Source organism: Lithobates pipiens, unplaced genomic scaffold (genome assembly GCF_037356315.1).
Source record: "Lithobates pipiens isolate NorthernLeopardFrog02 unplaced genomic scaffold, aLitPip1_a1.2 Scaffold_16, whole genome shotgun sequence".
Taxonomy (NCBI): domain Eukaryota; kingdom Metazoa; phylum Chordata; class Amphibia; order Anura; family Ranidae; genus Lithobates; species Lithobates pipiens.
In genome coordinates, this window is record NW_027507748.1 from 12,301,337 (window position 1) to 12,328,813 (window position 27,477).

At 46.2% G+C, this 27,477-nt stretch overlaps 1 protein-coding gene across 1 annotated transcript in view; it reads right to left on the reverse strand.

Moving 5' to 3' along the window:
* The window catches only part of SPAG17 (sperm associated antigen 17), a 290,551-nt gene that overhangs the window by 48,153 nt on the left and 214,921 nt on the right, over positions 1 to 27,477 (reverse strand). The window contains exons 29-37 of the mRNA XM_077479578.1: positions 26,330 to 26,471; positions 9,479 to 9,633; positions 9,077 to 9,262; positions 5,751 to 5,875; positions 5,523 to 5,653; positions 4,661 to 4,788; positions 4,391 to 4,573; positions 2,734 to 2,847; positions 1,005 to 1,059 (exon numbers count right to left, since the gene is read on the reverse strand). Of these exons, the coding sequence (XP_077335704.1) occupies positions 1,005 to 1,059; positions 2,734 to 2,847; positions 4,391 to 4,573; positions 4,661 to 4,788; positions 5,523 to 5,653; positions 5,751 to 5,875; positions 9,077 to 9,262; positions 9,479 to 9,633; positions 26,330 to 26,471 (1,219 nt within the window). The remainder of the gene's footprint in view (positions 1 to 1,004; positions 1,060 to 2,733; positions 2,848 to 4,390; positions 4,574 to 4,660; positions 4,789 to 5,522; positions 5,654 to 5,750; positions 5,876 to 9,076; positions 9,263 to 9,478; positions 9,634 to 26,329; positions 26,472 to 27,477) is intronic.

Consider the following 27,477-nt stretch of genomic DNA (forward strand, 5'->3'; position numbering starts at 1 on the left):
CTCCGTTACCCCTTCCAAGCTGTGACTCGGCAGCTCGGTTTCCCCTGCCCCTCCCAATCCTGATTTCAATATTCACTCAGCAGCTCAGCTCACCCTGGACCCTCTCCCAGCATTGACTTCCCCTGCTCCTCCCACTCCCCTTTTCCAGTTTTAGATTTACTCCATGATTTTGCTCCTGATGAGCGGTTGTCGTGCCACGAAACGCGTCGAGCCTTTATCAATTTTTTTCTACTTTAATCATGGAATAATAAGATATCATTTGATTTTATTTGTATTTAATATAATTTATTATGACCCTGTGTACTATATGCATTAATTGTCATTGCTGTTTTTTTTCAAATGTTAGGGTCTATCAGATTGTGATATATTTTTCTATATTGTATGCTTATCCAAGATCCGCCTTATAGAGGCTTGATGCCCAAAATGTTTTATGGTGGATTATGGATTATGAAATATTAATAAATATCATTTTCTAGTCGCTTGACCAATTTTTTACTTGCTGTGTGCTTCATTTAAAGTCCCACTTGCTTTCTTTCTCCCCTCCTCCCCCCCATTCTTTATATTTTGATAGGGATGGAGGCGGGCACCCCTTTGATGATCGCTTCATTTAAAGTCCCAAAACTGTACTCTGCTTATTTTCCAGTAATGGATTTAGCAGCTCCCCCTCCAGGACTGACTCAGCACCACAGCTAATCCTGCTCCCCCTCCAAGCAGTAACATGGCAGCCTTGCAACCTTTAATCTTTACTGTAAAGTTAGAGTATGAGCACTAGGATGGGGCACTGAACTGATGAGTGAATGACCCAGCACCTTTCAGAACACTGCTCATGGAGGCAAACTCTCAATTGAGGCAAGGGATATCTCAAGGGTTCCTTGATCCTTTCTAAATCCCATCAGGGGTCCAGACACAGAGCCCCATCCCCTGTCAGATCTTTAACTAGAGATCTCCTCTAACACCAAAGAATTAAAACCATTATACAGCAAGAGAAAATCAAATATCCTTACCATGAATGAGCTCCAGGTTGGGAGTTGGTGGGGGTTCCCGGGACTCGGGCAGTGACTGTCAGATGAGAAGGAATAACATTAAAGGTCATCTAGAGGAGTTTATCCGCATTTCAATCCCTGTGTCCCTCTTCTGGCCAAACCTCAACATTTGTGGCAAATTCAAAAGTAAAATTTGTATATTTTTTTCGGTTTGTGTTATCTTTGATACAAACAGTGATTAGAACAGTTCATGAACAATCAACGTCGGAGATTTTATCAGCATCACGGGAGTTGTGAATGGTTCAGTCCTTGTATGTTTCGTCTTAGATATGGACCTGATACAAGTCAACCACAAGCTATGTACTTCAAGTATTTTGGTCATCATATAATCACCACCACTTCTTCTTTCATATGCCCTTCCTTTACCACCAGTGAGTGGCACTCCGTACCCAATCCCAGCCTAGGACCAGCACAAGGTAACAGTAACCACTTCTCACTACCTCCTTCTCAGTTTGCCTCTCCTGCACCACTACTACTTTCATACACCCCTTCTTCACCCTAGTGCCCATCACCTTTCCATCCCTCGTCCAATCCCAGACTAGTACCAGGACCAGCGCAGGGTAACTGAACTATTCCCGTTGACTCTTTCTCAGCTTACCTTTCCTGCACCATTTCATACACTTCATCTTCACCCCCACTCCCCATCACCTCTCCCCAACCCATACCCATCCCAGCCTGGTACAAGGACACACACAAGGCAACTGTGATCTCTTCTCATTGACTCTTTCTCGCACCACTTCATCTTCACCCCACTCCCCATGACCTCTCCCCAACCCCTACCCATCCCAGCCTGGTACAAGGACACACACAAGGCAGCTCTTCTCATTGGTGACTCTTTCTCACCTTGCCTTTCATGCACCACTTCATCTTCACCCCATTCCCCATGACCTCTCCCCAACCCCTACCCATCCTAGCCTGGTACAAGGACACACACAAGGCAACTCTTCTCATTGGTGACTCTTTCTCACCTTGCCTTTCATGCACCACTTCATCTTCACCCCATTCCCCATGACCTCTCCCCAACCCCTACCCATCCTAGCCTGGTACAAGGACACACACAAGGAACTCTTCTCATTGGTGACTCTTTCTCAGCTACCCTCATCTTCACCCAACTCCCCACCCTTTAACCCATCCCAGTGTGGTACAAGGACAAACACAAGGTAACTATGACCTCTTACTGCCTGTTTCTCAGTTTGCCTCTCCTGCACCACTGCTAACTTCATATATCTCTTCTCTACTCCGTGACTATCCCCCCCTCCCCCACACTCTCCCATCTCACCCAATGCATGCCTGGTACCAGGACCAGCACAAAGTAACCGTGATCACGTCTTACTATCTTCTCAGTTTTTCTCTTCTCCATCCTGTTTTTGTTCTTTGTCTCAATGGCCATCCCTTTTTCCCACCCTCCCTCACTCAATCCCAGCCTGGTATCCACACCAACACAAAGTAATGATTACTCACTCCCACTAGCTCTTCAACCAGCAACTCTTTATTTGTACATCCTGTCTTCACCCCAATGCTCATTGCCCCTCTCCATCCATCAACCAATCCCTGCCTGGTACCAGGACCAGCTCAAGGTAACTGTGGCCTCCACCTACTACCTTCTTCTCAGTTTGCTTCTCCTGCACCATCCTAACCTTCATACACCCCTTCTCTACCCAAGTGTCCATCATATCTCTCCACCCCTTACCAAGACCAACATGAGTAGATCAGCAGCTTTGCCCTTTTCCTCTTCTGTCCTGGGCTCCTTTATATTTAGTTCCTGTAAATCTTCTTCCTTCTTCAGAACTTTATCGATGTATCGCTGGGGACCAAAGAGAACAAAACATTGTCAATACTATATCTGTATCCATGGTTGGCGGCGGCAGGCGGGACCGGAACAACTGGGGCTATTCACCTACCATACACTGTCACCCCTTGTTTTCGCGTTTTTTCCACACACAAGGCATTTTTGCACAATCAATCCATATGTCCCTCTTTCTTTACTTTTTTCTGTCACTACTCACTCTGTCACCTGGCATTCAGACTGGGTCATGTCATACACAGCCACTTTCCCCCTCCTTCCCCCTTTTTCTTCCGCCCTCTTCCCCCTCCCCCCCTTTCCCATGCTAACCCTCTCCTACACTCATCACACATCCACCCCAACATTTTCTTTTTTCAACGCATTTTTCTTTCACAATTCTCAGATTATCTGTAGTTTTTACCATGCATTTTTTCACCCATTAGGCTCAGTTTTATATTTCCATATTCGTTTTCACTTACTAAACGCCCTTGTTGTCCCGGTGGTTGCCTGTGTGTGCATTCTGTGGGCCTCCTCGCCCTTGGATGGGCCTCCTCAACTCCCGTATCATCGCTTTGGGTGCCTAGGCTTTCGGCGCTGCACTTTTGACTGCATGGCTATGTGTAAGTGACCACTAGGTAGGGGTATTTCAATCTCCCCATGTTCCATCATTGCAAACATTAATTTACCACTACTCTGTATTTTCAGACCAATCACGAGCTTGCTCCTGACGAGCGGTAGTAAGCCGCGAAACGCGTAGAGCCAATAATCGCCGTGTATTTTGGTACCCCAATTTCAACTAGCATCAATTCTTGAAAAATTGCATCAACTATGTTTTTTTCTTTACTAATCCACTGCAACAACCAAGAAGTCATAGATTCAAAGTTGTTGCCTACATTGTATTATTTGTTTAATTTATTTCCATATTTGGTTGTCTTATGTATATAATGGAGGTGCGCTTTTATAACCTACTCTGTATTGGTCAGTAAGATTATATAAAACAAAATGTCAATGTTAATAATGTGTCTGTCTGTGCACCTCTTTAATATACATGTAATTTTGTCGCATCATATAATCGCATAACAATATTTCTCCTTTTTTTCAATAAAAAACCCCGTACTTCATTTAAAGTCCCGCTTAGCTCTTGTTTTTAATTTTATATCTTATATCTGATAGGGATGGAGGCTATGACCTCATTTAAAGTCCCAAAATTTCCCCCTCCCCTTTTCCCATCATGTTACTATTGTCAATACTATGTAAGTGTTGTCCTCTGATTGTTGCTGGCAGAGGCTGTATGGTGCACAGTTCCCACCCAGCTTCTAACATAGCTTCATATGAGCCTTCAATGTCTCCAATGTCTGTTGCACAAAGTTGCTTCAACCTGGCTTCCTAATGGTAACAACAGTGGCCCAAGCCAGCACAATGTGTGTCAGCACAGCCTCTTGTAGTCTCCACTTAAGGCTCATGTAACAGGGTGGTAATGCAGGGTGGCAATGCAAGAATGCAACTGAGAGGCAGGGACACAGCTTTCTGTAAGACCAGAACTTTCGGGGATGACATTGGTTACCTTCAGTGACAGCTCCAGCCTTTCCCGCACCTCCACGTTGATGGGTTCATACTCTCGGAGCTGACGGATCCTCAGGACGTCGGGGCACTTGAGTATTGGTGGCTGAACTCTTGTCACCTCTCTGTCACCGATACGAAGGCCTTTCCATATTCCAATCCCTAGTGGAGGCCCAGGAGTCTTCCGCTGAGAAAAAAACAGCAGCCAATGAGTGGGGTCCATGGACAGTAATGATCCCCGAAAAATAATTCTCTTCTGTCCAGCTACACATACCTCAGAAGAGGGGAAGGTGTCCCACTTTCTGGAGAGGAGGTTTGGGGGTACAATGTTGTTTAACTCTTTCTTCATTATCCACGGAGAGGTCTGTGAGAACGGCTGCAGGACTGTGATGGTCTGGACTCCTGAGAACCATGAAAGGTGTCGTTACATGACCCAGACAATGAAATGGTGCTGAGTATACAGAATATTTCCTACACTCCCATACATTTAATGGCCGAGTACATATTATCCCATGCTAGGGTATGTTTCTGACACTCATAACAATTGAAGAAGTGGCTTGGAGAAGCTATAAAATATCTTCAACATTACAGAACAAGTCAAGAATATGCCCAACTTCTATTAGAGAGCCTTCACAGACATAATACCCCAGAGATATACACATTCAGCATGTTCGCTGTCACCAAAACTCTCCAAACTGGAAGCTATGGGAAGATCTTAACAACAACCATACTTGTAATCAATCTGCCTGCTTAACCTCCCCCCTATAATGTGCATATTAGAGGTGGTATTTGGTCCAGCCCTGCCTACCTGGCACCTCCTGGGTGGGCTCTCGCAGGACAGCCATTGCCAGGTCACAATTATCAAGATGATATTTGATACATTTTTGGGCAGAGTAGACAGATGAGTATACAAACACCTCCTCCTCCAGTACTGTATTCATCAGGGGTGGAATTTGGTATAGCTCCACCCACCTGACACCTCCTGGGCTGGCTCCCACAGGACAGCCATTGCAAGGTCACAATTATCAAGATGATATTTGCTAAATTTATGAGCAGAGTAGACAGATGATGACTATACAAACACCCCCCCAGTACTCTTTATATCAAGAGGTGGTATTTGGTATAGCTCCACCCACCTGGCACCTCCTGGGTGGGCTCTCGCAGGACAGCCCTTGCAAGGTCACAATAACAGGAGGCCAGATAATCCTCCACTTCCCGATTCCGGAGAAGTTCACTACCTGAGCCATCTGCGTTGATAATGAAGAACCTGCAAGGAGAGGTGATATATACGAAAACATGATCAGTAGGGTTGGAATAAAATGATGTTGTTACAACGGATAGAAGTGCAGAATGTTTCACCATACCTGGGTGCATGCAAGTCATACGTCTCCGGTTGAATCTGCGGTACAGTAGCTGGTGGGCTATCGGTCTTCTCCTCCTCCTCCTCCTCTCCAGCAATAACCACTGATGTACTGCCATCCACCATCACCTGCAGTAATGATTCATTTCATGAAATGATCTGCCCCTTACCTACCACACACGGACATAGGTCAGCTGACCTCCAGTACCCCATGTGAATACTTTTATTGCTGGTGCAGTATTACCATAAATCTCTCTTTCCTCCCCTCTCTCCGTGCTTTTCCAAGAGTGCACCCTTTACCCCTCCTAGAAAAATTTATATAACATTGCATACATTTACATAACATAAAAAAAAAAAAAACTCAAAAGCACTAGTGAAAAAAATCTTCCTTGAAAAATGTATTAAAGGGAGGAGTGCCAAAACAAGGGATAAAAAAATAATAAATCTATATATTGGTATTGTACTAAAAAAACAACAACGCGTTTCAAGAGTCAAAGGAACTCCCCCTTCATCAGACCCCCCAAAATGCTTTGGCCGTTTTTTATGACAATACTTGAAAAATTAATTTGGACTCTCTTATATTTTAGTCGGGCACTCCTTCCTTTTATGCATGTTTTTTTTTTCTGGTAACCTGCTGGGGTACCCACTGGAGGGGGTAACCTCAGCCAGGAAACCATTTTTTTTGCTCTCTGACTTCTTTGTATAAACTCACATCAAAGTCCCAGAGCCTCATGGATGCTTTTTTCCTCGTTGAAAAACGTTCCTTAGTTCGGGTCTAATGGGAATGTAGGCCATCTCTCCCATAATGCACCGGGAGTCTAATGCAGCCTATGGGGGGGTTCTGTGAGCGGTGTCAGGGGAGTCATCTTACCCGGTCAACTTCCCTTAGCTGCACTTGCGACTGTCGATGGCCAATTCAAATATCCAGTCAACCTACAACTATAGTTGGGGAAAAGGGCGGTCACATGCAAGATACCCGCCCCACTCCCAGGATTATGTAGCAGCATCATAGCCGCAACTAGGCATGTGTGATTGCTTTAGTTCAGAATTTGTTTCTTAGCGAATTTCGACAAATTTGTTAATTTGGAAATATCAGAATTAACGAAAACCCATTTAACAAACTTTTCTGAATATTGGTCAAGTCGAATATTAAAAAATGTGTAAATTCGAAAAAATTTGTAAATTCGAAAAAATTTGTAAATTCGAAAAAATTTGTAAATTCGAAAATCTGAAATGATAACTAATAATAACTTAGTTATATAACTAAGTTATATTATAATAATAATAATAAAATAATTATAATATTAATAATAAGTTTTTATTACTAACTATTAAATTATAGGTATTGGAATTTCCTTTCAAATTTGGCTGTTAGTGAACATAACGAATACGAATTTATCTGAAGTTTCGAACTATCCAAAATAACCAATGATGCATCTAAATGAATGGAACGAGACAAATTAATAATAAATAATAATAAAAAGTTTTTATTATTGTTATTTATTATTATTAAATGCGTTCCCTTCCATTTGTTTAGAGGCGGCATTCGTTATTTTGGATAATTCGTAACTTTGGATAAATTTGTATTCGTTATGTTCACTAACACAAATTTATCTGAAGTTTCGAACTATCCAAAATAACCAATGCCGCATCTAAACTAATGGAACAGAACAAATAATAAAAAAAAGTTTTTATTATTGTTATTTATTATTATTACATTTATTCCCTTCCATAGGCGGCATTCGTTATTTTGGATAATTCGTAACTTTGGATAAATTCGTATTCGTTACGTTCACCAATGCCCCGTACAGATTTTCAGACGGAAAATGTTCGATGGCAGATTTTTTTGGAAATTCTGACCGTGTGTAGGCTCCATCGGACATTTTCCATCGGAATTTCCGTCACACAAAATTTGAGATCTGCATCTCAAATTTTCCAACAACAAAATCCGTAAATTCCGATCGTGTGTGCACAATTCCGAGGCACAAAGTTCCACGCATCCTCGGAATCAAGCAGAAGAGCCCCACTGGCTATCGAACTTAATTTTTCTCGGCTCGTCGTACGTGTTGTACGTCACTTCGCTCTTGACGTTCGCAATTTCCGACCAACTTTGTGTGACCGTGTGTAAGCAAAACAAGTTTGAGCCAACATCCATCGGAAAAAATCCATAGATTTTGTTGTCGGAATGTCCGATTAATGTCCGATCGTGTGTACGCGGCATAACAGCCAAATTTGAAAGGAAATTCCAATAGCTATAATTTAATAGTAAGTAATAATCAAGTTATTATTAGTTAGTTATTTCAGATTTTGGAATTTTTGGGTTTTCAATTTTTTTTGAATTTACAATTTTTTTTTTAAATTTACAAATTTTTTCAAATTTACTCATTTTTTCTAATTTACTCATTTTTTCTAATTTACTCATTTTTTCTAATTTACTCATTTTTTCTAATTTACTCATTTATGAATTTTTTTGAATTTACATTTTTTCAAATTTACAATTTTTTTTCGAATTTAAGAATTTATTAATTTTTTCAAATTTACAAATTTGTTTTTGTCTAGCCACAAACCTCAAACTACAGCAGGACTTTTCCACAGCCGGTCACCTGGTGGTAGAGAGCGTGCATCGAGGGGCTGGGCATGCAAGCTGAAAATTTACAGGAATCGTAGCTAAACTCTGGTAAACCATGGCCTTGATTACTGGCGGCCAGTCAGGAAACTCGCCTATGAGCTGCTGCTCCTTCACTGTCCAATCAACAGGCTGGGGGGTGTGGTCTTGACCAAGCTGTGCTGATGGTTAGGGACCTGGCTGTGCTGAGTACCAGGGATGGCTGGAGGCTGAAATGCATCAATTTTAAAGAATTGATTCCTTTTTTATGGTTTGATGGAATAAATAAAGATATTAATTTTGAATGCCAAGACGTCCTGGTGACAAATTTTTACTCTCTTCTTTGGATTTCGGGCGTTCAGTACTACGAGAGTCTGGGCACAGATGTATTGATCTCATCTTGCCTATTCTTATGTGATTTTGGGGTTCCTTTGTTTCTCTATTGCCCAGAGCAGCGTCTCTCCACCAGGGGGTGCCACAAGCTTTGGAGCCAGTTTGCCCTGGATCAGCGTCATGAGTTGCCATATTGAATTTGATTTATATATTTCTCTGGGTTTCTTATACAAACAATTATATTTATAATTAGCTCTAACAAATGGAATTACCCCCAGGAACATGTCAGGGGTAAATATGGTCCAGGAAGACAGATATGGCATCATACAGAACAGAACATGCGTCATTTCTCAGCAATCACAGCAGAAGACGATAGAGTTAGCCGGTGTTACCTGGAATAGGTTCCCCTCTGGGTCCATCACCTCGCAGAGAACGTTGTGTGTGTGAGAGAGGATGTAACTGGCTGGGGGGAGAGCCTCAGCTTTGGGGGGAGCCTGCAGAGAAGGACCCATCCGCGGGGAGTAGAGGACGCGCCCGTCGCGGTTTATAGACAGGCAGCCGGAGTTTGGTGGAAACACCTGATCAACACGGACAGAAAATGTATAGATTTAAATTTCAAGATTGTATCACTACAGTATAGAAGGGACATCATGACATCACAACTTTCAATTTTTGAATTTGTAGATACGAGAAATCTTTAGTGACAAGCGGCATAGATGTATCAGAATTGGGGGATTTTGCAGATTTTTAAATAGAGGAAATTTAGTGTCTTTGTGACATCACCTGATCCTCACCTGATATTCTGCCTGCGGCTTTGCCAGGATCTCAGTGCCATCACCAGATACAGCGTAGCAGGTGTGTTCTTCACAATTCAGAATGATGGTGACGAATTCTGGCTTCTCCACCCGAATGAACTTCACTTTCTTTGTGATGCTCTGTGGCACCTCCCCTGAGGGACAAGACACAGTAGGTGAGGAGCCGGACACAAGAATTCATAAGACAGCTGGGACCACTGGGACCCTCTACGGTGAGGAGCAGGACACAAGTCATAGGATATCTGGGAGCACCACAATCCTCTGTAGAACCTCCCCTGAGCTACAGGACACAGCAGGTGAGGAACCGGATGCAAGACATAAGACAGCTGGGAGCACTGTGATCCTCTGCAGTACCTCCCCTGAGGGACAAGACACAGCGGGTGAGTAGCTGGACAGAAGTCACGGGACAGCTGAGAACACCATGATTCCTGTAGCACCTGTTCTGAGGGACAAGACACAGCAGGTGAGGAGCCGGACAGAAGAATTCATAAGACAGCTGGGACCACTGGGACCCTCTACGGTGAGGAGCAGGACACAAGTCATAGGATATCTGGGAGCACCACAATCCTCTGTAGAACCTACCCTGAGGGACAGGACACAGCAGGTGAGGAACCGGATGCAAAACATAAGACAGCTGGGAGCACTGTGATCCTCTGCAGTACCTCCCCTGAGGGACAAGACACAGTGGGTGAGGAGCTGGACAGAAGTCACAGGACAGCTGGGAACACCATGATTCCTGTAGCGCCTGTCCTGAGGGACAAGACACAGCAGGTGAGAAGCTGGGTACAAGTCATAAGGCAGCTGGGAACACTGTAGCCCTCTGTAGTACCTCCTCTGAGGGATAAGACCAGGGCCGTCTTTAATATTGATTGGACCCTGGGCAAAACTTTTCTTGGCCCCCTCCCCATGCAGTTTCGCTCTCCACCTGCTCTGAGACATACAATAAATAGCAGCTAGATTCGAAATCAGATTACTGAATCAGATCAGGTAGCTATTGTGATTGGTTGCCAGAGGTTGCAGTGTATCATTACCGCTCACTGACTGGTTGCTAGAGGTTACAGAACACATTACAGCTCACTGGTTAGTTGCTAGAGGTTACAGCACATGATTTCTGCTTGTTGATTGGTTGCTAGAGATTACTGTGGATATGACCTCAGGGGGGCATGATATACATATCAATATATATTTACATATGAATGTGTAAATATGAATGCTGGTTATTTACATGTAAACACAGGGTCTGCAGGTGAGTCATATGTACACAACAATAGGGCAGAGCTGGGCAGCATTAGTAGCAGCACTTCACACTGAGATATTGGGACACAGCACAAGACTAAAACCTCAAGGGGTGAGTGAATTTAAACCAGGATAGTTGGCAAGTATGAGGCAGCCGCTTTGGGCCCCACCACAATGACAGGGCCCGGGGCAGCTTCCCCTTTTGCCCTGCCTTAAAAACGGCCCTGGATAAGACACAGCAGGTTAGGAGCAAAAACACAAGTAATAAGACAACCAGGATCACCATGACCCTCTGTCATACTTCCCCCCCTGAGGGAAAAGACACAGTAGATGAGGAGTCAGACATAAGTCATAAAGAGGCCAGTAGCAAAGTGACCCTCTGCAGTACCTCCCTTGAGGGACAAGATACAGCGGGTGAGGAGCCACACACGTTATAGGACAGTGGGGAGCACTATGACCCTCTGAGTACCTCCCCTGAGGGACAAGAGACAGTGGTTGAGGAACCATACAGTCATAAGACATCCAGGAGCATTCTGACCCCCTGCAGTACCTCCCCTGAGGGACAAGAAACAGTGGTTGAGGAACCATACAGTCATAAGACATCCAGGAGCATTTTGACCCCCTGCAGTACCTCCCCTGAGGGACAAGAAACAGTGGTTGAGGAACCATACAGTCATAAGACATCCAGGAGCATTGGGTGACCAGAGAATAGTCTGTGATAAAAGGACATGCCTTATACATACAGAATAATTCAGTAAGCTGCAACAGTGACTCTGACATGGACTAAAATCATCTGAAATGCTGAAGTGCAGGGACCTTGTGAAGTCTCAGGTACTTAGTTTAAGCTTCAAGTAGACCAAAAGGCAAAACATTTTTTTTTACCCATTTTGGATGGAGTAAGGGAGGGTTATAACCCCCGTCAGGTTTTGTTTGCCATCTGTGCCCCATTGAGGAGATTTCCCATCACTTTCTGTCCCATAGCCAAAACAGGAAGTGAGAGGCAATCCCTCAAAATTTAGGGTCTCCATTGGAAGATTTCTCCTCTTTTCCTATTCTGGTGTCAACCCAAAATTTGGTCTTTTCTTTTACTTACACTCGCAGTGATAAACATAAACAGGTGAAATAGTGAGGGTGGCACACACGCTAATAAGGACCTGATAGGAGTCCTTATCCCTCTCCAATCGGTCCAAGGCGGACCTTTAGATAAACTTACAGCTCACCCCCAGGGGTGGATCCAGAGCCTAGTCTCGGGCGGGGCGCTGCCAGAAAATGTTGCCGGCAATTTGTCGGGGCAATGACTGGTGTTGGCGCTTCAATCATCACAGCGCCATGGTTGATATGGTGTCAGGATGATTGAAGCGCATTATTTCTATTATTACATTGTAATATAAAATTAAATAGTTCAACTCACCATAATGCAGAATCAGTGGGAGCCCCGAGCGTGTCACTTGCCACCGTTGGCTGCCACCAAATGCAGATCGTCATTTGCCATGTCACTCGCCACATCCCCTGGCACCAGAAGTGGATTGTCACTTGCCAATGTCGCTTGCCACAAGATGCAGATTGTCACAAAGTGATGTTTCATTGTGGCCATCTTGCTACACCCCCATTTGTCTGCAGCAAGTCTAGAGTTAGTTATTTTTAACAGTAAACTCAGCTTATTTAGTGAAATATAAGTGGAGTTTACTTTTAAAAATACCTGTGAAAAGCAAGACTCCGGTGGGTGTATAAAGATGTCCGCTTGCCGACTTATAACACTAGGCTTACTGTGGACGAGTGCGGGAGTACCAAGATGGCAGCGAGGCAAAGTCCCTTCAGTCACATATTCAGATGGGTAGCGGCTTCCTGACAACACCTGCCTGCTTGCTCGACCGCCCGCCGGCATGCTTGCCCGTCCGCTCACTCACCCGCCAGCCTGTTCAGTCACCCGCTCATTATTTTCTGGGGGGGGGGGCAATTGCCCCATTGCCCCCCCCGCATCCGCCCCTGCTCACCCCAGTGTCCTCATGAAGCTGTATTTAAGGCTTTGACTTTTCAAGTCTAGGTTAAGCACCACCTCTCAAGGAGGGAACCAAGCTCCGCCCTTGTAATTTAAATGTTGAATGTCAGAACCTTAACTACCCACTGACTGGTAAATACCAGCGGGCGGTGCTAAGTGCCAAGAGGTGGTGGAATTTAATCTTGATGACCCATGTAGAGCCTGGGCCTAGCATCAGAGGGGGCTTCACCTAGGATGAGAGGGGGCTTCACCTAGGATGAGAGGGGGCTTCACCTACGATCAGAGGGGGCTTCACCTACGATCAGAGGGGGCTTCACCTACGATCAGAGGGGGCTTCACCTACGATCAGAGGGGGCTTCACCTACGATCAGAGGGGGCTTCACCTACGATCAGAGGGGGCTTCACCTACGATCAGAGGGGGCTTCACCTACGATCAGAGGGGGCTTCACCTACGATCAGAGGGGACTTCACCTACGATCAGAGGGGACTTCACCTACGATCAGAGGGGACTTCACCTACGATCAGAGGGGACTTCACCTACGATCAGAGGGGACTTCACCTACGATCAGAGGGGACTTCACCTACGATCAGAGGGGACTTCACCTACGATCAGAGGGGACTTCACCTACGATCAGAGGGGACTTCACCTACGATCAGAGGGGACTTCACCTACGATCAGAGGGGACTTCACCTACGATCAGAGGGGACTTCACCTACGATCAGAGGGGACTTCACCTACGATCAGAGGGGACTTCACCTAGGATCAGAGGGGACTTCACCTAGGATCAGAGGGGACTTCACCTAGGATCAGAGGGGACTTCACCTAGGATCAGAGGGGACTTCACCTAGGATCAGAGGGGACTTCACCTAGGATCAGAGGGGACTTCACCTAGGATCAGAGGGGACTTCACCTAGGATCAGAGGGGACTTCACCTAGGATCAGAGGGGACTTCACCTAGGATCAGAGGGGACTTCACCTAGGATCAGAGGGGACTTCACCTAGGATCAGAGGGGACTTCACCTAGGATCAGAGGGGGCTTCACCTAGGATCAGAGGGGGCTTCACCTAGGATCAGAGGGGGCTTCACCTAGGATCAGAGGGGGCTTCACCTAGGATCAGAGGGGGCTTCACCTAGGATCAGAGGGGGCTTCACCTAGGATCAGAGGGGGCTTCACCTAGGATCAGAGGGGGCTTCACCTAGGATCAGAGGGGGCTTCACCTAGGATCAGAGGGGACTTCACCTAGGATCAGAGGGGACTTCACCTAGGATCAGAGGGGACTTCACCTAGGATCAGAGGGGACTTCACCTAGGATCAGAGGGGACTTCACCTAGGATCAGAGGGGACTTCACCTAGGATCAGAGGGGGCTTCACCTAGGATCAGAGGGGGCTTCACCTAGGATCAGAGGGGGCTTCACCTAGGATCAGAGGGGGCTTCACCTAGGATCAGAGGGGGCTTCACCTAGGATCAGAGGGGGCTTCACCTAGGATCAGAGGGGGCTTCACCTAGGATCAGAGGGGACTTCACCTAGGATCAGAGGGGACTTCACCTAGGATCAGAGGGGGCTTCACCTAGGATCAGAGGGGGCTTCACCTAGGATCAGAGGGGGCTTCACCTAGGATCAGAGTGGGCTTCACGGGGACACCAAGACAAGAACTTGCAGATACCACATGGTCATCAGCAATGTTAAATATATAAAACACATTTTTATTTATTATTCTAAATGTTTTTTTTTGGCCTCTGTACGTTGGTGCCAGAGGTAAGCAAAATGCACCAACCACAATGTAGTGGGAGGTAACCCACCCCAAGCATAGGGAGAACATACGAACTCCATGCAGATACTGTCCTGGCTAAAAACTCCAGTCCTACAAAAGGTAAGATGTGCTAACCACTAAGATAATATAGCTCTGGAAAGTAACACACAATGGACACATGGGGGAGGGGAGGTGACCTCACAGGCGGTTCATGCCGTCATGGTGCTCCCTCTGCCAGTTTGGCCATAGCTCAAAATAAATACCGGTGCCGGGTGTGATGACTGGGGGGTGTGTTGTCAGAGGAACAATGTTCTCCAAGCCAAGTCTGTGATATATTTCCTTTCTCTGATCACTTCCAATTTTATGATGAATGGCCGTGTCAGTGTAAGATTTATGACAGAATCAAAATATATTACGAAATGGAATATTCCTCTGCAGGAGGGGGCAGATTGCCGGGGGGGGGTCACTGATAAGGTTTAATCCAGAGTCAGAGATGCCCCCTGCAGAGACCCCCCACCACCCCCTATAATACAAAAACCTCATACAGGTACTCCATCTTACGTCTTACAGCCTCAGAGGTTGGCGGTGCGATTTTTGTTTAACGGGAAGCTACAATATAAAAAAAAACGAGTCTCCGTTAAAAAAAAACAGTCCCGCAACCTCCTACCACTACGGTAGACAGCAAAGCAACGTATGACAGCATGGGTGCATCTCACTCTGTCCATTATAGGCAGGATCGATCTTATAAAAATGAAGCCGCTTCCCTCTACATTGTACATTCTCCAGTATGGATTCCAAAGATACAGTATCTCACAAAAGTAAGTACACCCCTCACATTTGTGTAAATCTTTTCTTCTATCTTTTCATGTGACAACACTGAAGAAATGACACTTTGTCTACAATGTAAAGTTGTGAGTGTACAGCTTGTATAACAGTGTAAATTTCCTGTCCCCTCAAAATAACTCAACACACAGCCATTAATGTCTAAACCGCTGGCAACAAAAGTGAGTACACCCCTAAGTGAAAATGTCCAAATTGGGCCCAAAGTGTCAATATTTTGTGTGGCCACCATTATTTTCCAGCACTGCCTTCACCCTCTTGGGCATGGAGGTCACCAGAGATTCACAGGTTGCTGATGGAATCTTCTTCCCCTCCTCCATGATAACATCACGGAGCTGGTGGATGTTGGAGACCTTGCGCTCCTCCACCTTCCGTTTGAGGATGTCCCACAGAGGATCAATAGGGTTTAGGTCTGGAGACATGCTTGGCCAGTCCATCACCTTTACCCTCAGCTTCTTTAGCAAGGCAGTGGTCAGCTTGGAGGTGTGTTTGGGGTGGTTATCATGTTGGAATACTGCCCTGCGGCCCAGTCTCTGAAGGGAGGGGATCATGCTCTGCTTCAGTATGTCACAGTACATGTTGGCATTCATGGTCCCCTCAATGATCTGTAGCCCCCCCAGTGCCGGCAGCACTCATGCAGCCCCAGACCATGACACTCCCACCACCATGCTTGACTGTAGACAAGACACACTTGTCTTTGTCCTCCTCACCTGGTTGCCCCCACACACGCTTGTCACCATCTGACACCAAATACGTTTATCTTGGTCTCATCAGACCACAGGACATGGTTCCAGTAATCCATGTCCTTAGTCTGCTTGTCTTCAGCAAACTGTTTGCGGGCTTTCTTGTGCATCATCTTTAGAAGAGGCTTCCTTCTGAAACGACAGCCATACAGACCAATTTGATGCAGTGTGCGGCGTATGGTCTGAGCACTGACAGGCTGACCCCCCCACCCCTACAACCTCTGCAGCAATGCTGGCAGCACTCATACGTCTATTTCCCAAAGACAACCTCTGGATATGACGCTGAGCACGTGACCTCAATTTCTTTGGTGGACCATGGCGAGGCCTGTTCTGAGTGGAACCTGTCCTGTTATACCGCTGTATGGTCTTGCAGATCAGTTTTAGGGTCTTGCAATCTTCTTATAGCCTATGCCATCTTTATATAGAACAACAATTCTTTTTTTCAGATCCTCAGAGAGTTCTTTGCCATGAGGTACCATGTTGAACTTCCAGGGACCAGTATGAGAGAGTGAGAGCGATAACACCAAATTTAACAGACCTGCTCCCCATTCACACCTGAGACCTTGTAATACTAAAGAGCCACATGATACTGGGGGAGGGAAAATGTCTAATTAGGCCCAAGTTGGACATTTTCACTTAGGGGTGTACTGACTTTTGTTGCCAGTTTGGTTGGTTTAGACATTAATGGCTGTGTGTTGAGTTATTTTGAGGGGACGGCAAATTTACACTGTTATACAAGCTGTACACTCACTACTTTACATTGTAGACAAGTGTCATTTCTTCAGTGTTGTCACATGAAAAGAGAGAAGAAAATATTTACAAAAAATGTGAGGGGTGTACTCACTTTTGTGAGATACTGTATATTTGAAACAATTAAATTCTGCCATGACATCATTCCTCTGGGGTTCTCGTCAAGCCCGATTTAGATTGGTGGTACTACAAAGACTATGTACTACACACCCCTCTGGTTGAACCCCTCTCTTCACCAGTTCTATATGTTTCCAGATCTCAATACATGGGCTTCCAAGGGAATCAAGTATCTTAATCAAATATGTGCAGATGGTACCCTTCGAACCTATAAAAGTAACATAAAATGCTGCAGCATAAATAAGACATCCAATAAAATAAGCAGTCTCACCCGGACCTACTAAGACTGCAGCCAAACCAGAAACTGGAAGCGGCGGCGTGACGTAAGCACGTAGGTTCCTTCCAAAGCGTTTCGTCCACACACACGTCCTCAGGGGTACACCTCCTACTGTGTCTTGACTGCTTGATTCAACAGTTATCACACAGCTACTGTGTCCTAACTATTTTAGGCCTCTATTTAGACGGACGGACTTTGCCAGTGAATCCACCTGCTCAGCAGGGAATATGTCCATGATCCCCGCTGAGCGGGTGTATAACAGGTTCTTGTCCACTCCGCTTATGCAGAGCGGACACGGACACAGACTGCTTTCCTCTATGGGCAGTCGGATGGAAACAGACCACCTCTTTATTTACATCCGACTGTCTTCCAATCCGATCTGCCAGACGGATGAGGAAAGTATCCCGCATCAGTCCGTTTTTAGAGGATAAGATCGGATGTCGGCGGGGTTTCAACGGACATCTGCCACTCCATAGAGGGCAATGGATGGTCCAATGCAGTCCCTTAAAAAACTGACAGGTGGGCCCAATCGGTCCGCCCGTGTGAAAGGGGCCTTATCAAGTGACTGCACCTATCGCGGCCTGACTACTTGATCCAGAGGTTATTATACAGATACTGCGGCTGACTAATTTATCCAGCATTTACTACACAGCTATTGCTGCTCGATTGCTATATCCAGCGCTCATCTTCCAGATACTGCAGCTTGACTGCTTGATCAAGTATTTACTATACAACTACTGCAGATTGACTGCATGATGAAGTATTTACTATACAACTACTGCAGATTGACTGCTTGGTCCAACATTTACTATACAGCTATGGCAGCTTTGCTGCTTGATCCAGCATTAACTCGTAGCGCCCTACACTGGCCACGGCTGCTGTCAGGTCCAAGGCAGAAGCTCCTTCTTGTTAAGCATATCCATGCAGGCTGCCAGGGCGGGTAAGTTGTAGCTGCTCTTTTGCAACACCCCCACACTTTCCTGCAGTTTTGGGAGAGGAGTTGCGAGGAAGAGAGCTCTGTACTGAAATGGGGAGGAGCCCTGTACTGGGGGAAGAACTTGGGAGTACGCAGCACATCCTTCAACCCCGCACTCAGTATGTAGCGCACCCCTCAGTCCTGCACTCGGTACATAGCGCACCCCTCAACCCTGCACTCAGTAAATATCGCACATCTCAACTTTGCACTCTGTACGTAGCGCACCCCTCAACCCTGCACTCTCTACATAGAGAACTCCTCAACCCTGCACTCTGTACGTAGCGCACCCTTCAACTCTGCGCACTCTACATAGAGAACTCCTCAACCTTGCACTCTCTACATAGAGCACTCCTCAACCCTGCACTCAGTACGTAGCACACTCTTCAACCATGAACTCAGTATAAAGGTCATCCCTCAACCTTGCACTCTGTATGTAGTGCACTCTTCAACCATGCACTCTGTAGCGCACCTCTCAACCCTGCGCTCTGTACATAGCACACTCTTCAACCCTGCACTCTGTACATGGCGCATCCCTCAGCTCTGCACTTAGTATTTAGTGCACCCCTCGATCCTTCACTCTCTATGTAGCGCACCCCTTAACCCTGCACTTAGTACATAGAGCACTCTTAAACCTTGAACTCAGCTTGCATAGTTCATCCTGGGGTTGTCGGTAGTCTGCAGTAGAGCATGAACGAGTTTGCAAACTGTCCTGAGTAATGAGCGGTGGTGCTAGAGGGTACAGTGGATTTTTTGATTGTTTATGTTGGGGGGGAGGGGGGGGGGGTTTGTTTGTTCCCTGACTGTTTGCTTAAGGGAGTGTAGTAATAATCAGCCTGGGTATGCCCAATAGGCTGTAAGTTGTTTTATTTGTTATGTGCAAATCAATAAAAAGAATAAAAAAAAAAAAAAAAACCTTGAACTCAGTATGAAGGGCACCCCTCAAACCTGCACTCTGTATGTAGTGCACCTCTCAACCCTGCACTCTGTATGTAGTGCACCTCTCAACCCTGCACTCTGTATGTAGTGCACCTCTCAACCCTGCACTCTGTATGTAGTGCACCTCTCAACCCTGCACTCTGTATGTAGTGCACCTCTCAACCCTGCACTCTGTATGTAGTGCACCTCTCAACCCTGCACTCTGTATGTAGTGCACCTCTCAACCCTGCACTCTGTATGTAGTGCACCTCTCAACCCTGCACTCTGTATGTAGTGCACCTCTCAACCCTGCACTCTGTATGTAGTGCACCTCTCAACCCTGCACTCTGTATGTAGTGCATCTCTCAACCCTGCACTTAGAACGTAGCGTACCCCTCAAACCTGCACTCAGTACGTAGCGCATCCCTCAGCTCTGCACTCAGTATTTAGTGCACCCCTCAACCCTTCTCTTTCTATGTAGAGCACCCCTTAACCCTGCACTTAGTACATAGAGCACTCTTCAACCTTGAACTCAGTACGTAGCGCACCCCTCAACCCTGCACTCTTTATGTAGTGCAAACCTCAACCCTGCACTCTGTATGTAGAGCATCTCTCAACCCTGCGCTATGTATGTAGTGCATCTCTCAACCCTGCACTTAGTACGTAGCGTACCCCTCAAACCTGCACTCAGTACGTAGCACACTCTTCAACCTTGAACTCAGTATGAAGGGCACCCCTCAACCCTGCCCTCTGTATGTAGCGTACTCTTCAACCACGCACTCTGTATGTACCGCATCTCTCAACCCTGCATTCTGTACATAGCGCACCCCTCAACCCTGCCCTCTGTACGTAGTGCACGCTTCAAAACTGAACTCAATACATAGCACAACCCTCAACCCTGCACTCTGTACATAGTGCACCCCTCAGCCATGCACTCTGTACGTAGAGCACTTTTCAATCCTGAACTCAGTACATAATGCACCTCTCAACCCTGCCCTCTTTATGTAGCACATCCCTCAACCCTATAGCGCACCCCTCAACCCTGCACTCTGTATGTACCATACCCCTCAACCCTTAACTAGGTACACAGCACACTCCTCAACCCTGCACTCTGTACACAGAGCACTCTTCAACCCTGCAGTTTGTACAAAACTCACCCCCTCGCCCTTAAGCCCCTTTTGCCATTGAAAGCTATGCGCGCCACAGGTGACTTCCTCCCTCAAGTGTCCCTCATTCTGAAGTTCAAAAGTTAGGAGATATGGTTAGACGGCTAACACAGAACCAAGCTTACCTAGCATGAGCAGCAGGAGAAGTAATTTGGAAGAGGAACACGTGGCAAGCAAGTCCCACCGGCTGATGAGCAGACTCTGCCTGCAGTGCAAACTGCCCCCCCACCCGCCCCCCCAAAAGCAAATCATGGCTGAACTTTGACTAGAGTCCAGCTTTACACTGGAACCAGATGCTTTAGGATAAAGCCATGGGTGAATAAGTTTAACTTTACCGTGGAATAATAAATTGACATACCTGGATTTAATACAGAATTGGTGAGGTATATCACTATTTATACTATATGAAGGGTCCAATACAATTGAATAATGCTTTTATAAATATATTGGGTAAGAGGACTGCATAGCTTTGGGAAAATTCTGTTTTTAGTATGTTTTACTATGTGCAGAAGAAGGAAATAAAGTAAAAAAAAAAAGAAAAAAAAAAGAAAAGAAAAAGTTTTTATATTTTTTTGACAATCTGGCTGGCATGGACTATAAAACACGTAATCGATGTTCTGTTTGGACGCACACTGTGATGCAGCGATTGTTGAAGGTGTAACAGAGTACATTCTACGGTGACAAGCTACAATGTATTTCGGGGGAACCACATGTTTTTAATCATTTCACATTGATCTGAAAGTCATTTATTTTCATAGTCTAACATTCTTGCTGTCCCATATTTTCATTATTGTGTGTGCCAGGACCCATTACACATTTTTAAAACTATCCTGATTTTTAAATGACTGCAGATACTTATCTGACTCAGCCTCTACGTGATTTCTTTCTGGATAGAAGTAAAATGTATGGATTTCTTGTTTGCCGAACCTTTATACTACCACTGTCAGTTTATTTCAAAAGGTGATCAGCGGGGGAGTTGCTAGGTCTACAAAAGATCTGGGGCTAGAGCCAGTGGCGTAACTAGAACCTTCAGGGCCCCGATGCAGGAAACCTCGGAGGGCCGCCCCCCCCCCCCGACCTCCGGACAGGGCTCTTTTCTCCGAGCCCGATGGTGGAACACCAGGGCCCAGTCCCAAGTGCGTGGCCGCATATAAAGGAACCGATTTAAAAAACATCAATTAAAGCCACTGTGCCCATCAAACGCCACCACTGTACCATCAAATGTCACTACTGTGCCCATCAAACTCTGCCGCTGTGCCCAAACTCTGCCACTGTGCCCATCAAATGCCACCACTGTGCCCATCAAATGCCACCACTGTGCCCATCAAATGCCGCCACTGTGCCCATTAAATGCTGTTGGTGTGCCCATCAAATGCTGCCACTGTGAATCCCCACCACCCGCTCGCTGTCTGCCCACCACTTACCCTGTCTTGGTGGGGCAGCAGGTGAACGGCCATGAGAGGGGTCCTCCATGCATCTCCTGCCATCCTCCTCTCCTGTCCTCTCCTCCTGATAGGCGTCCAATAGCTGCGCCTATCGTTTCAGCCAATCAGGTGATGGGTAACAGACCCGCACACCTGATTGGTGGAGAGGCGGTTCAGTGTTAGGAAAGTGAATATTAATTCACTTTTCTAACACACCTGGGTAGACTGTGAGCGTCAAGCATGGTGCTCGCAGTTCACCTATTTTGAAGCCTATTCGAGCCCATGGCTCTAATCAGGTGCTGCGAAAACACCCCCCGCCGCTGTAATTCAGGCACCTGGCACCCCAAAAGGGACCAGACACCTAAATATGGGGGTGGCAGCGGTGGCCATGGATAGATTCATGCTATGCTATGCATGAATCTATCCATTGTTCATAGAGGGGGTGGCTGGAGAGAGGGGGCGGCACCTGTGCACCCTTTTGGATGCACCGCCACTGATAAACACATGCACATTAATATACATACATGCACACTCACACACACATGCATACATACACATACTTATATGAACACACACACACACATACATGCTCACACACATACATGCTCACACACATACATGCTCACACACACATACATGCATGCTCACACACACACATGTATTCTCACACATACACACACACACACACACACACACGCATACATGCATGCTCACACACGCATACATGCATGCTCACACACACACATACAAGCATGCTCACACACACATACATGCATGCTCACACACGCACATACAAGCATGCTCACACACACACATGCAAGCATGCTCACACCCGCACATACAAGCATGCTCACACGCAAACATGCAAGCATGCTCACACACACACATACAAGCATGCTCACACACACACATACAAGCATGCTCACACACACACACACATACATACAAGCATGCTCACACATAGACATACAAGCATGCTCTCTCACATACACACATACATACAAGCATGCTCACACACACATATAAACACAAATGCAGTAGCTACTCTTATAAAAAAAAAACGGCAGACATTTATTACAGTACCTTGGCTCTTCCTGCCGGGTACTGCACTGTAGGGGGAGACAAAGAGCACACACTTTACCCTAATGTGAGGAGCTCCCGCACAGTGCCGACTTCAGTTCGGCTGATGATCGAGGAGCTCCTCTCAGCCTCCCCTCCTACTGAAGAGTACAGGGGGCCTGAGGGCCCCCTGCAGCAAGGGGCCCGGTCGCCATGGCGATCTTGGCGACCCCTATAATTCCGCCACTGGTCCCCAGAGAGCCCCTCCTTACATCAGGGTCCCCAGAGAGCCTCCCCCTTACATCAGGGTCCCCAGAGAGCCTCCCACTTACATCAGGGTCCCAAGAGAGCCTCCTCCTTACATCAAGGTCCCCAGAGAGCCTCCCCCTTACATCAGGGTCCCCAGAGAGCCTCCCCCTTACATCAGGCTCCCCAGAGAGCCTCCCCCTTACATCAGGCTCCCCAGAGAGCCTCCCCCTTACATCAGGCTCCCCAGAGAGCCTCCCCCTTACATCAGGCTCCCCAGGGAGGTTCCCATAGAGCCTCCCCTTACATCAGGGACCCCAGAGAGCACCTCCCCCTTACATCAGAGTCCCCAGAGAGCCCCCCCCCTTGCATCAGGGTCCCCAGAGAGCCCCCTACTTACATCAGGGTCCCCAAAGAGCCTCCTCCTTACATCAGGGTCCCCAAAGAGCCTCCTCCTTACAACAGGGTCCTCAGAGAGCCTCCTCCTTACAACAGGGTCCCCAGAGAGCCCCTCCTTACATCAGGCTCCCCAGAGAGCATTCCCCTTACATCCAAGGTCCCCAGAGAGCCTCCCCCTTACATCAGGGTCCTCAGAGAGCCTCCCCCTTACATCAGGGTCCCCAGAGAGCACCTCCCCCTTACATCAGAGTCCCCAGAGAGCCTCCCCCTTGCATCAGGGTCCCCAGAGAGCCCCCTACTTACATCAGGGTCCCCAAAGAGCCTCCTCCTTACAACTGGGTCCCCAGAGAGCCTCCCCTTTACATCAGGCTCCCCAGAGAGCCTCCCCCTTACATCAAGGTCCCCAGAGAGCCTCCCCCTTACATCAGGGTGCCCAGAGTGCACCTCCCCCTCACATCAGAGTCCCCAGAGAGCCTCCCCCTTGCATCAAGGTCCCCAGAGAGCCCCCTACTTACATCAGGGTCCCCAAAGAGCCTCCTCCTTACAACAGGGTCCTCAGAGAGCCCCCCCCCCCTTACATCAGGGTCCCCAGAGAGCCTCCCCCTTATATCAGGATCCTCAGAGAGCCTCCCCTCCCCTTGGGGACCCTTGCAGAGACTCGGGGCTATAGCCCCAAAAGCCACTCCCTAGCAACACCACTGGTGATCAGTTGTCTTATTTTAGATAATCGCTCAGTAATTATACTTTACTGTTCCCCTCTCAGTGCAGTCTATTAGTCTACATAAACAACAGAGTATGTACACTGATAATTGATCTCAGCAGTCATTCAGCAGGGATGCTGCCCATATTGCCTGGCATATAGATAGCAACTAAAGGCTTATTTTCCAAACTTGTTGTTTACAAGTTAAAATCAGGATTTTTTGCTCGAAAATTACTTAGAACCCCCAAATGTGTTATATATATCTATATATATTTTTTTTTTTTTTCAGACACCCTAGAGAATAAAATAGCGGCCACTGCAATACTTTATGTCACACCGTATTTGCGCAGCGGTCTCTTACTATCGCAATTTTTTGTGAAAAATATATATTTTTTTAAATTAAAAAATAAGACAACAATTAAAATTAACCAAATTTTTTTCTATATTGTGAAAGATAATGTTACACTGAGTAAATTGATACCCAACATGTCACGCTTCCAAATTGCGGCCGCTTGTGGAATGGCGACAAACTTTTACCCTTAACAATCTCCATAGGCGACATTTAAAAAATTCTACAGGTTGCACGTTTTGATTTACAGTGGAGGTCTAGGGCTATAATTATTGCTCTCGCTCTACCGATCGCGGTGATACCTCACATGTGTGGGTTGACCACTGTTTTCATATGTGGGCGTGACTTACGCATGGGTTTGCTTCTAAGCGTGAGCATAGCGGGACGGGGTGCTTTACAATTTTTTTTGTTTCTCTTTTTTAGCATTTTATTTTTACACTGTCTTTAAAGAAAAAAAAAATTGGTCTCTTTTATTCCTATTACAAGGAATGTAAACATCCCTTGTAATAGAAAAAAAGCATGACAGGTCCTCTTTAATGTGAGGTCTGAATTAAAAAAAAAACCTCACATCTCATATTTACACTTAAAAGCAATAAAAAAGAAAAAAATATTTTTTTTTTTCCAATAATAATTCCCCCTTTAAGACCAATGGTATGGAGCAGAGCGGGGACCATCTTTCCCTCATTTGACTCCATGCCTCAGAGGGGAAAGGATCGGATCGTCTCCGCCCCTACCAATGGCTCTGGTAAGCGGTGGAGACCACCAGGGATAGGCGTGGGTGGGGGGGGGGGGGGTTTGGGGGGCTCTCCCACCACTGATAAAAGTGATCTTGCGGCGAATCCGCAGCAGAGACCACTTTTATCTGAAAGCGGACCGCCCGATGAGGCTTGTTAAAATGAATGAGTATGGACACATTGTGATCTAAAATGAGGCTTGGCTAGAGGTTGTCTTCATAAGGAGCGATGGTCCAGCTTGGCACCCATGCCCTGAAACACGTAAGACGAAACATGTAAGACGGAGCTACATGCTGACGTCATCCTGCAACCAGAGATGACCCAGAAGTTGTCAGTTTTTTTCCCAGGCCTGAAGGAATTGTAAGTGCAATATTGGAATAAATAAAAGTTGTTGGATGATTTTGCACTATATGGAGCGTCTGCTCTTATTCACTTTATGAGTTAATATTGCTGAAAACTGGGAGGTGATGACCCATATTAAACCGGGGCTACCTGGGAACTCTAAGAAGGAGTGGGGGAGATACAGCAGATGTGGAATATCATCACACGTGCCTTTTTTGACTTCTCTGTGTTTAGGGGGTCATATTGGTTTGGTAAGCCTGCGTTTGCCACCATTTGGAAGAGGCGTTGGATCTATCCTGGCACTTTTCCAAGAAGGTTTGGTGGAATAATTGACTGTGTGTTTACACGCTGTGGCCTTTCACATAATTAATTCTGTGACTTTTTTTTAAATGTATCTCTTTGAAGTCGGATGTATGAATTTTGGGTTTTTGTTAATGTTGCTGACCAGGCCTTTTCTTGCACTTTTTGTTTACAGGACGGCTACGGCTACACTTACAAAGCACATGGAAAAAAAAAAAAAGTACTTTGTCCTCCGTAGGACGAAACGCGATAACAACAAACTGAAGCCAGAGTCTGTAATAATTACTATTCGTATTACACGAGGCTCACTTCACAACGATAAGGAGAATGATAATATTTTTGAAAAATGTGTTATTTTTGGCCACAAGCTTTAAAAGCTATTAGTCACCTTGCTGAGACTGAAGCTCCTTATCCTGGTGGTAAAGCTTTGTAAATGGATCCTCTGGTTTCTGGGCCTAGACTGGAGAGCCAATGTCCCTATCCGGTGTAGCTGAGAATAATTACCGGTTTCTTCGTGGTCTCCGGGGAGAGGGATGTCCACGTTCTGGTAGAAGGTGGCGATTCTCGTCCCGTCTGCGTGTTCAACAACCGTGGTCCCATCTGTGCTCACTGCTGTCACCACCCCGTCTTCTCGAGTCGTCACCACCTGCAACACGGGCGGCACACGTAGTAACCTGCTCCTTCACACATGAAGTTTACATACATATTGATTTAAAGTTAGGGTGCAAACCTTGTGTATATTCATTTTTCATCACCCCCTGCACACCTGCTTATAATTAACATCAGGATTTAAAAGGGAGTGGCTGCACCGGCTGGATAAAAATGGGGGGAGGAGCTAGAGAGCAAGAGGAAGCGAGTTCTTTAAACTTCCTTTAACTCCTGGCTGGTTAACTAAGCCTCTTATAGTCTCATATTTCAGGCACAGAAGGGAGGGGTACCCAACAAACTTGTTATCATTTGAGTGCTACCACCCCCAAAGGGGACGCTGTGAATTTACAGGTTCTTACCCCAGCAGAGGCAGCCAGACACAACAGTCCATTCACCCAGGCTAGGGAATGTCTTTTTAAATTTGGTGTTTGGGATGCTAGAAAATGTTGGGGCATTGTTAGCAGAGGGCACGTCTCGCTCAGTGACAGCAGCATAGGTAACAGGCAGCCTGGAACAGTCTATAGGTTCACAGCTAGGGACCATTGAAGTAGGTTTGAGTAGAAGTAAAGGTAGACTGGAATAGTCTATAGGTTTATAGCTGGGGACCATGACGTAGGTTTGATTAAAAGTAAAGATATACTGAAACAGTCTATAGGTTCACAGCTGGGGACCATGAAGTAGGATTGGGTAAAAGTAAACGTTGATTGGAACAGTCTATAGATTCACAGCTGGGGACCATGAAGTAGGATTGAGTAAAGGTAGACTGGAACAGTCTATAGGTTCACAGCTGGGGACCTTGAAGTAGGTTTGAGTAAAAGTAAAGATATACTGAAACAGTCTATAGGTTCACAGCTGGGGACCATGAAGTAGGATTGGGTAAAAGTAAAGGTTGACTGGAACAGTCTATAGGTTCACGGCTGGGAACCATGAAGTAGATTTAAGTTAAAGTAAAGATATACTGAAACAGTCTATAGGTTCATAGCTGGGGACCATGAAGTAGGATT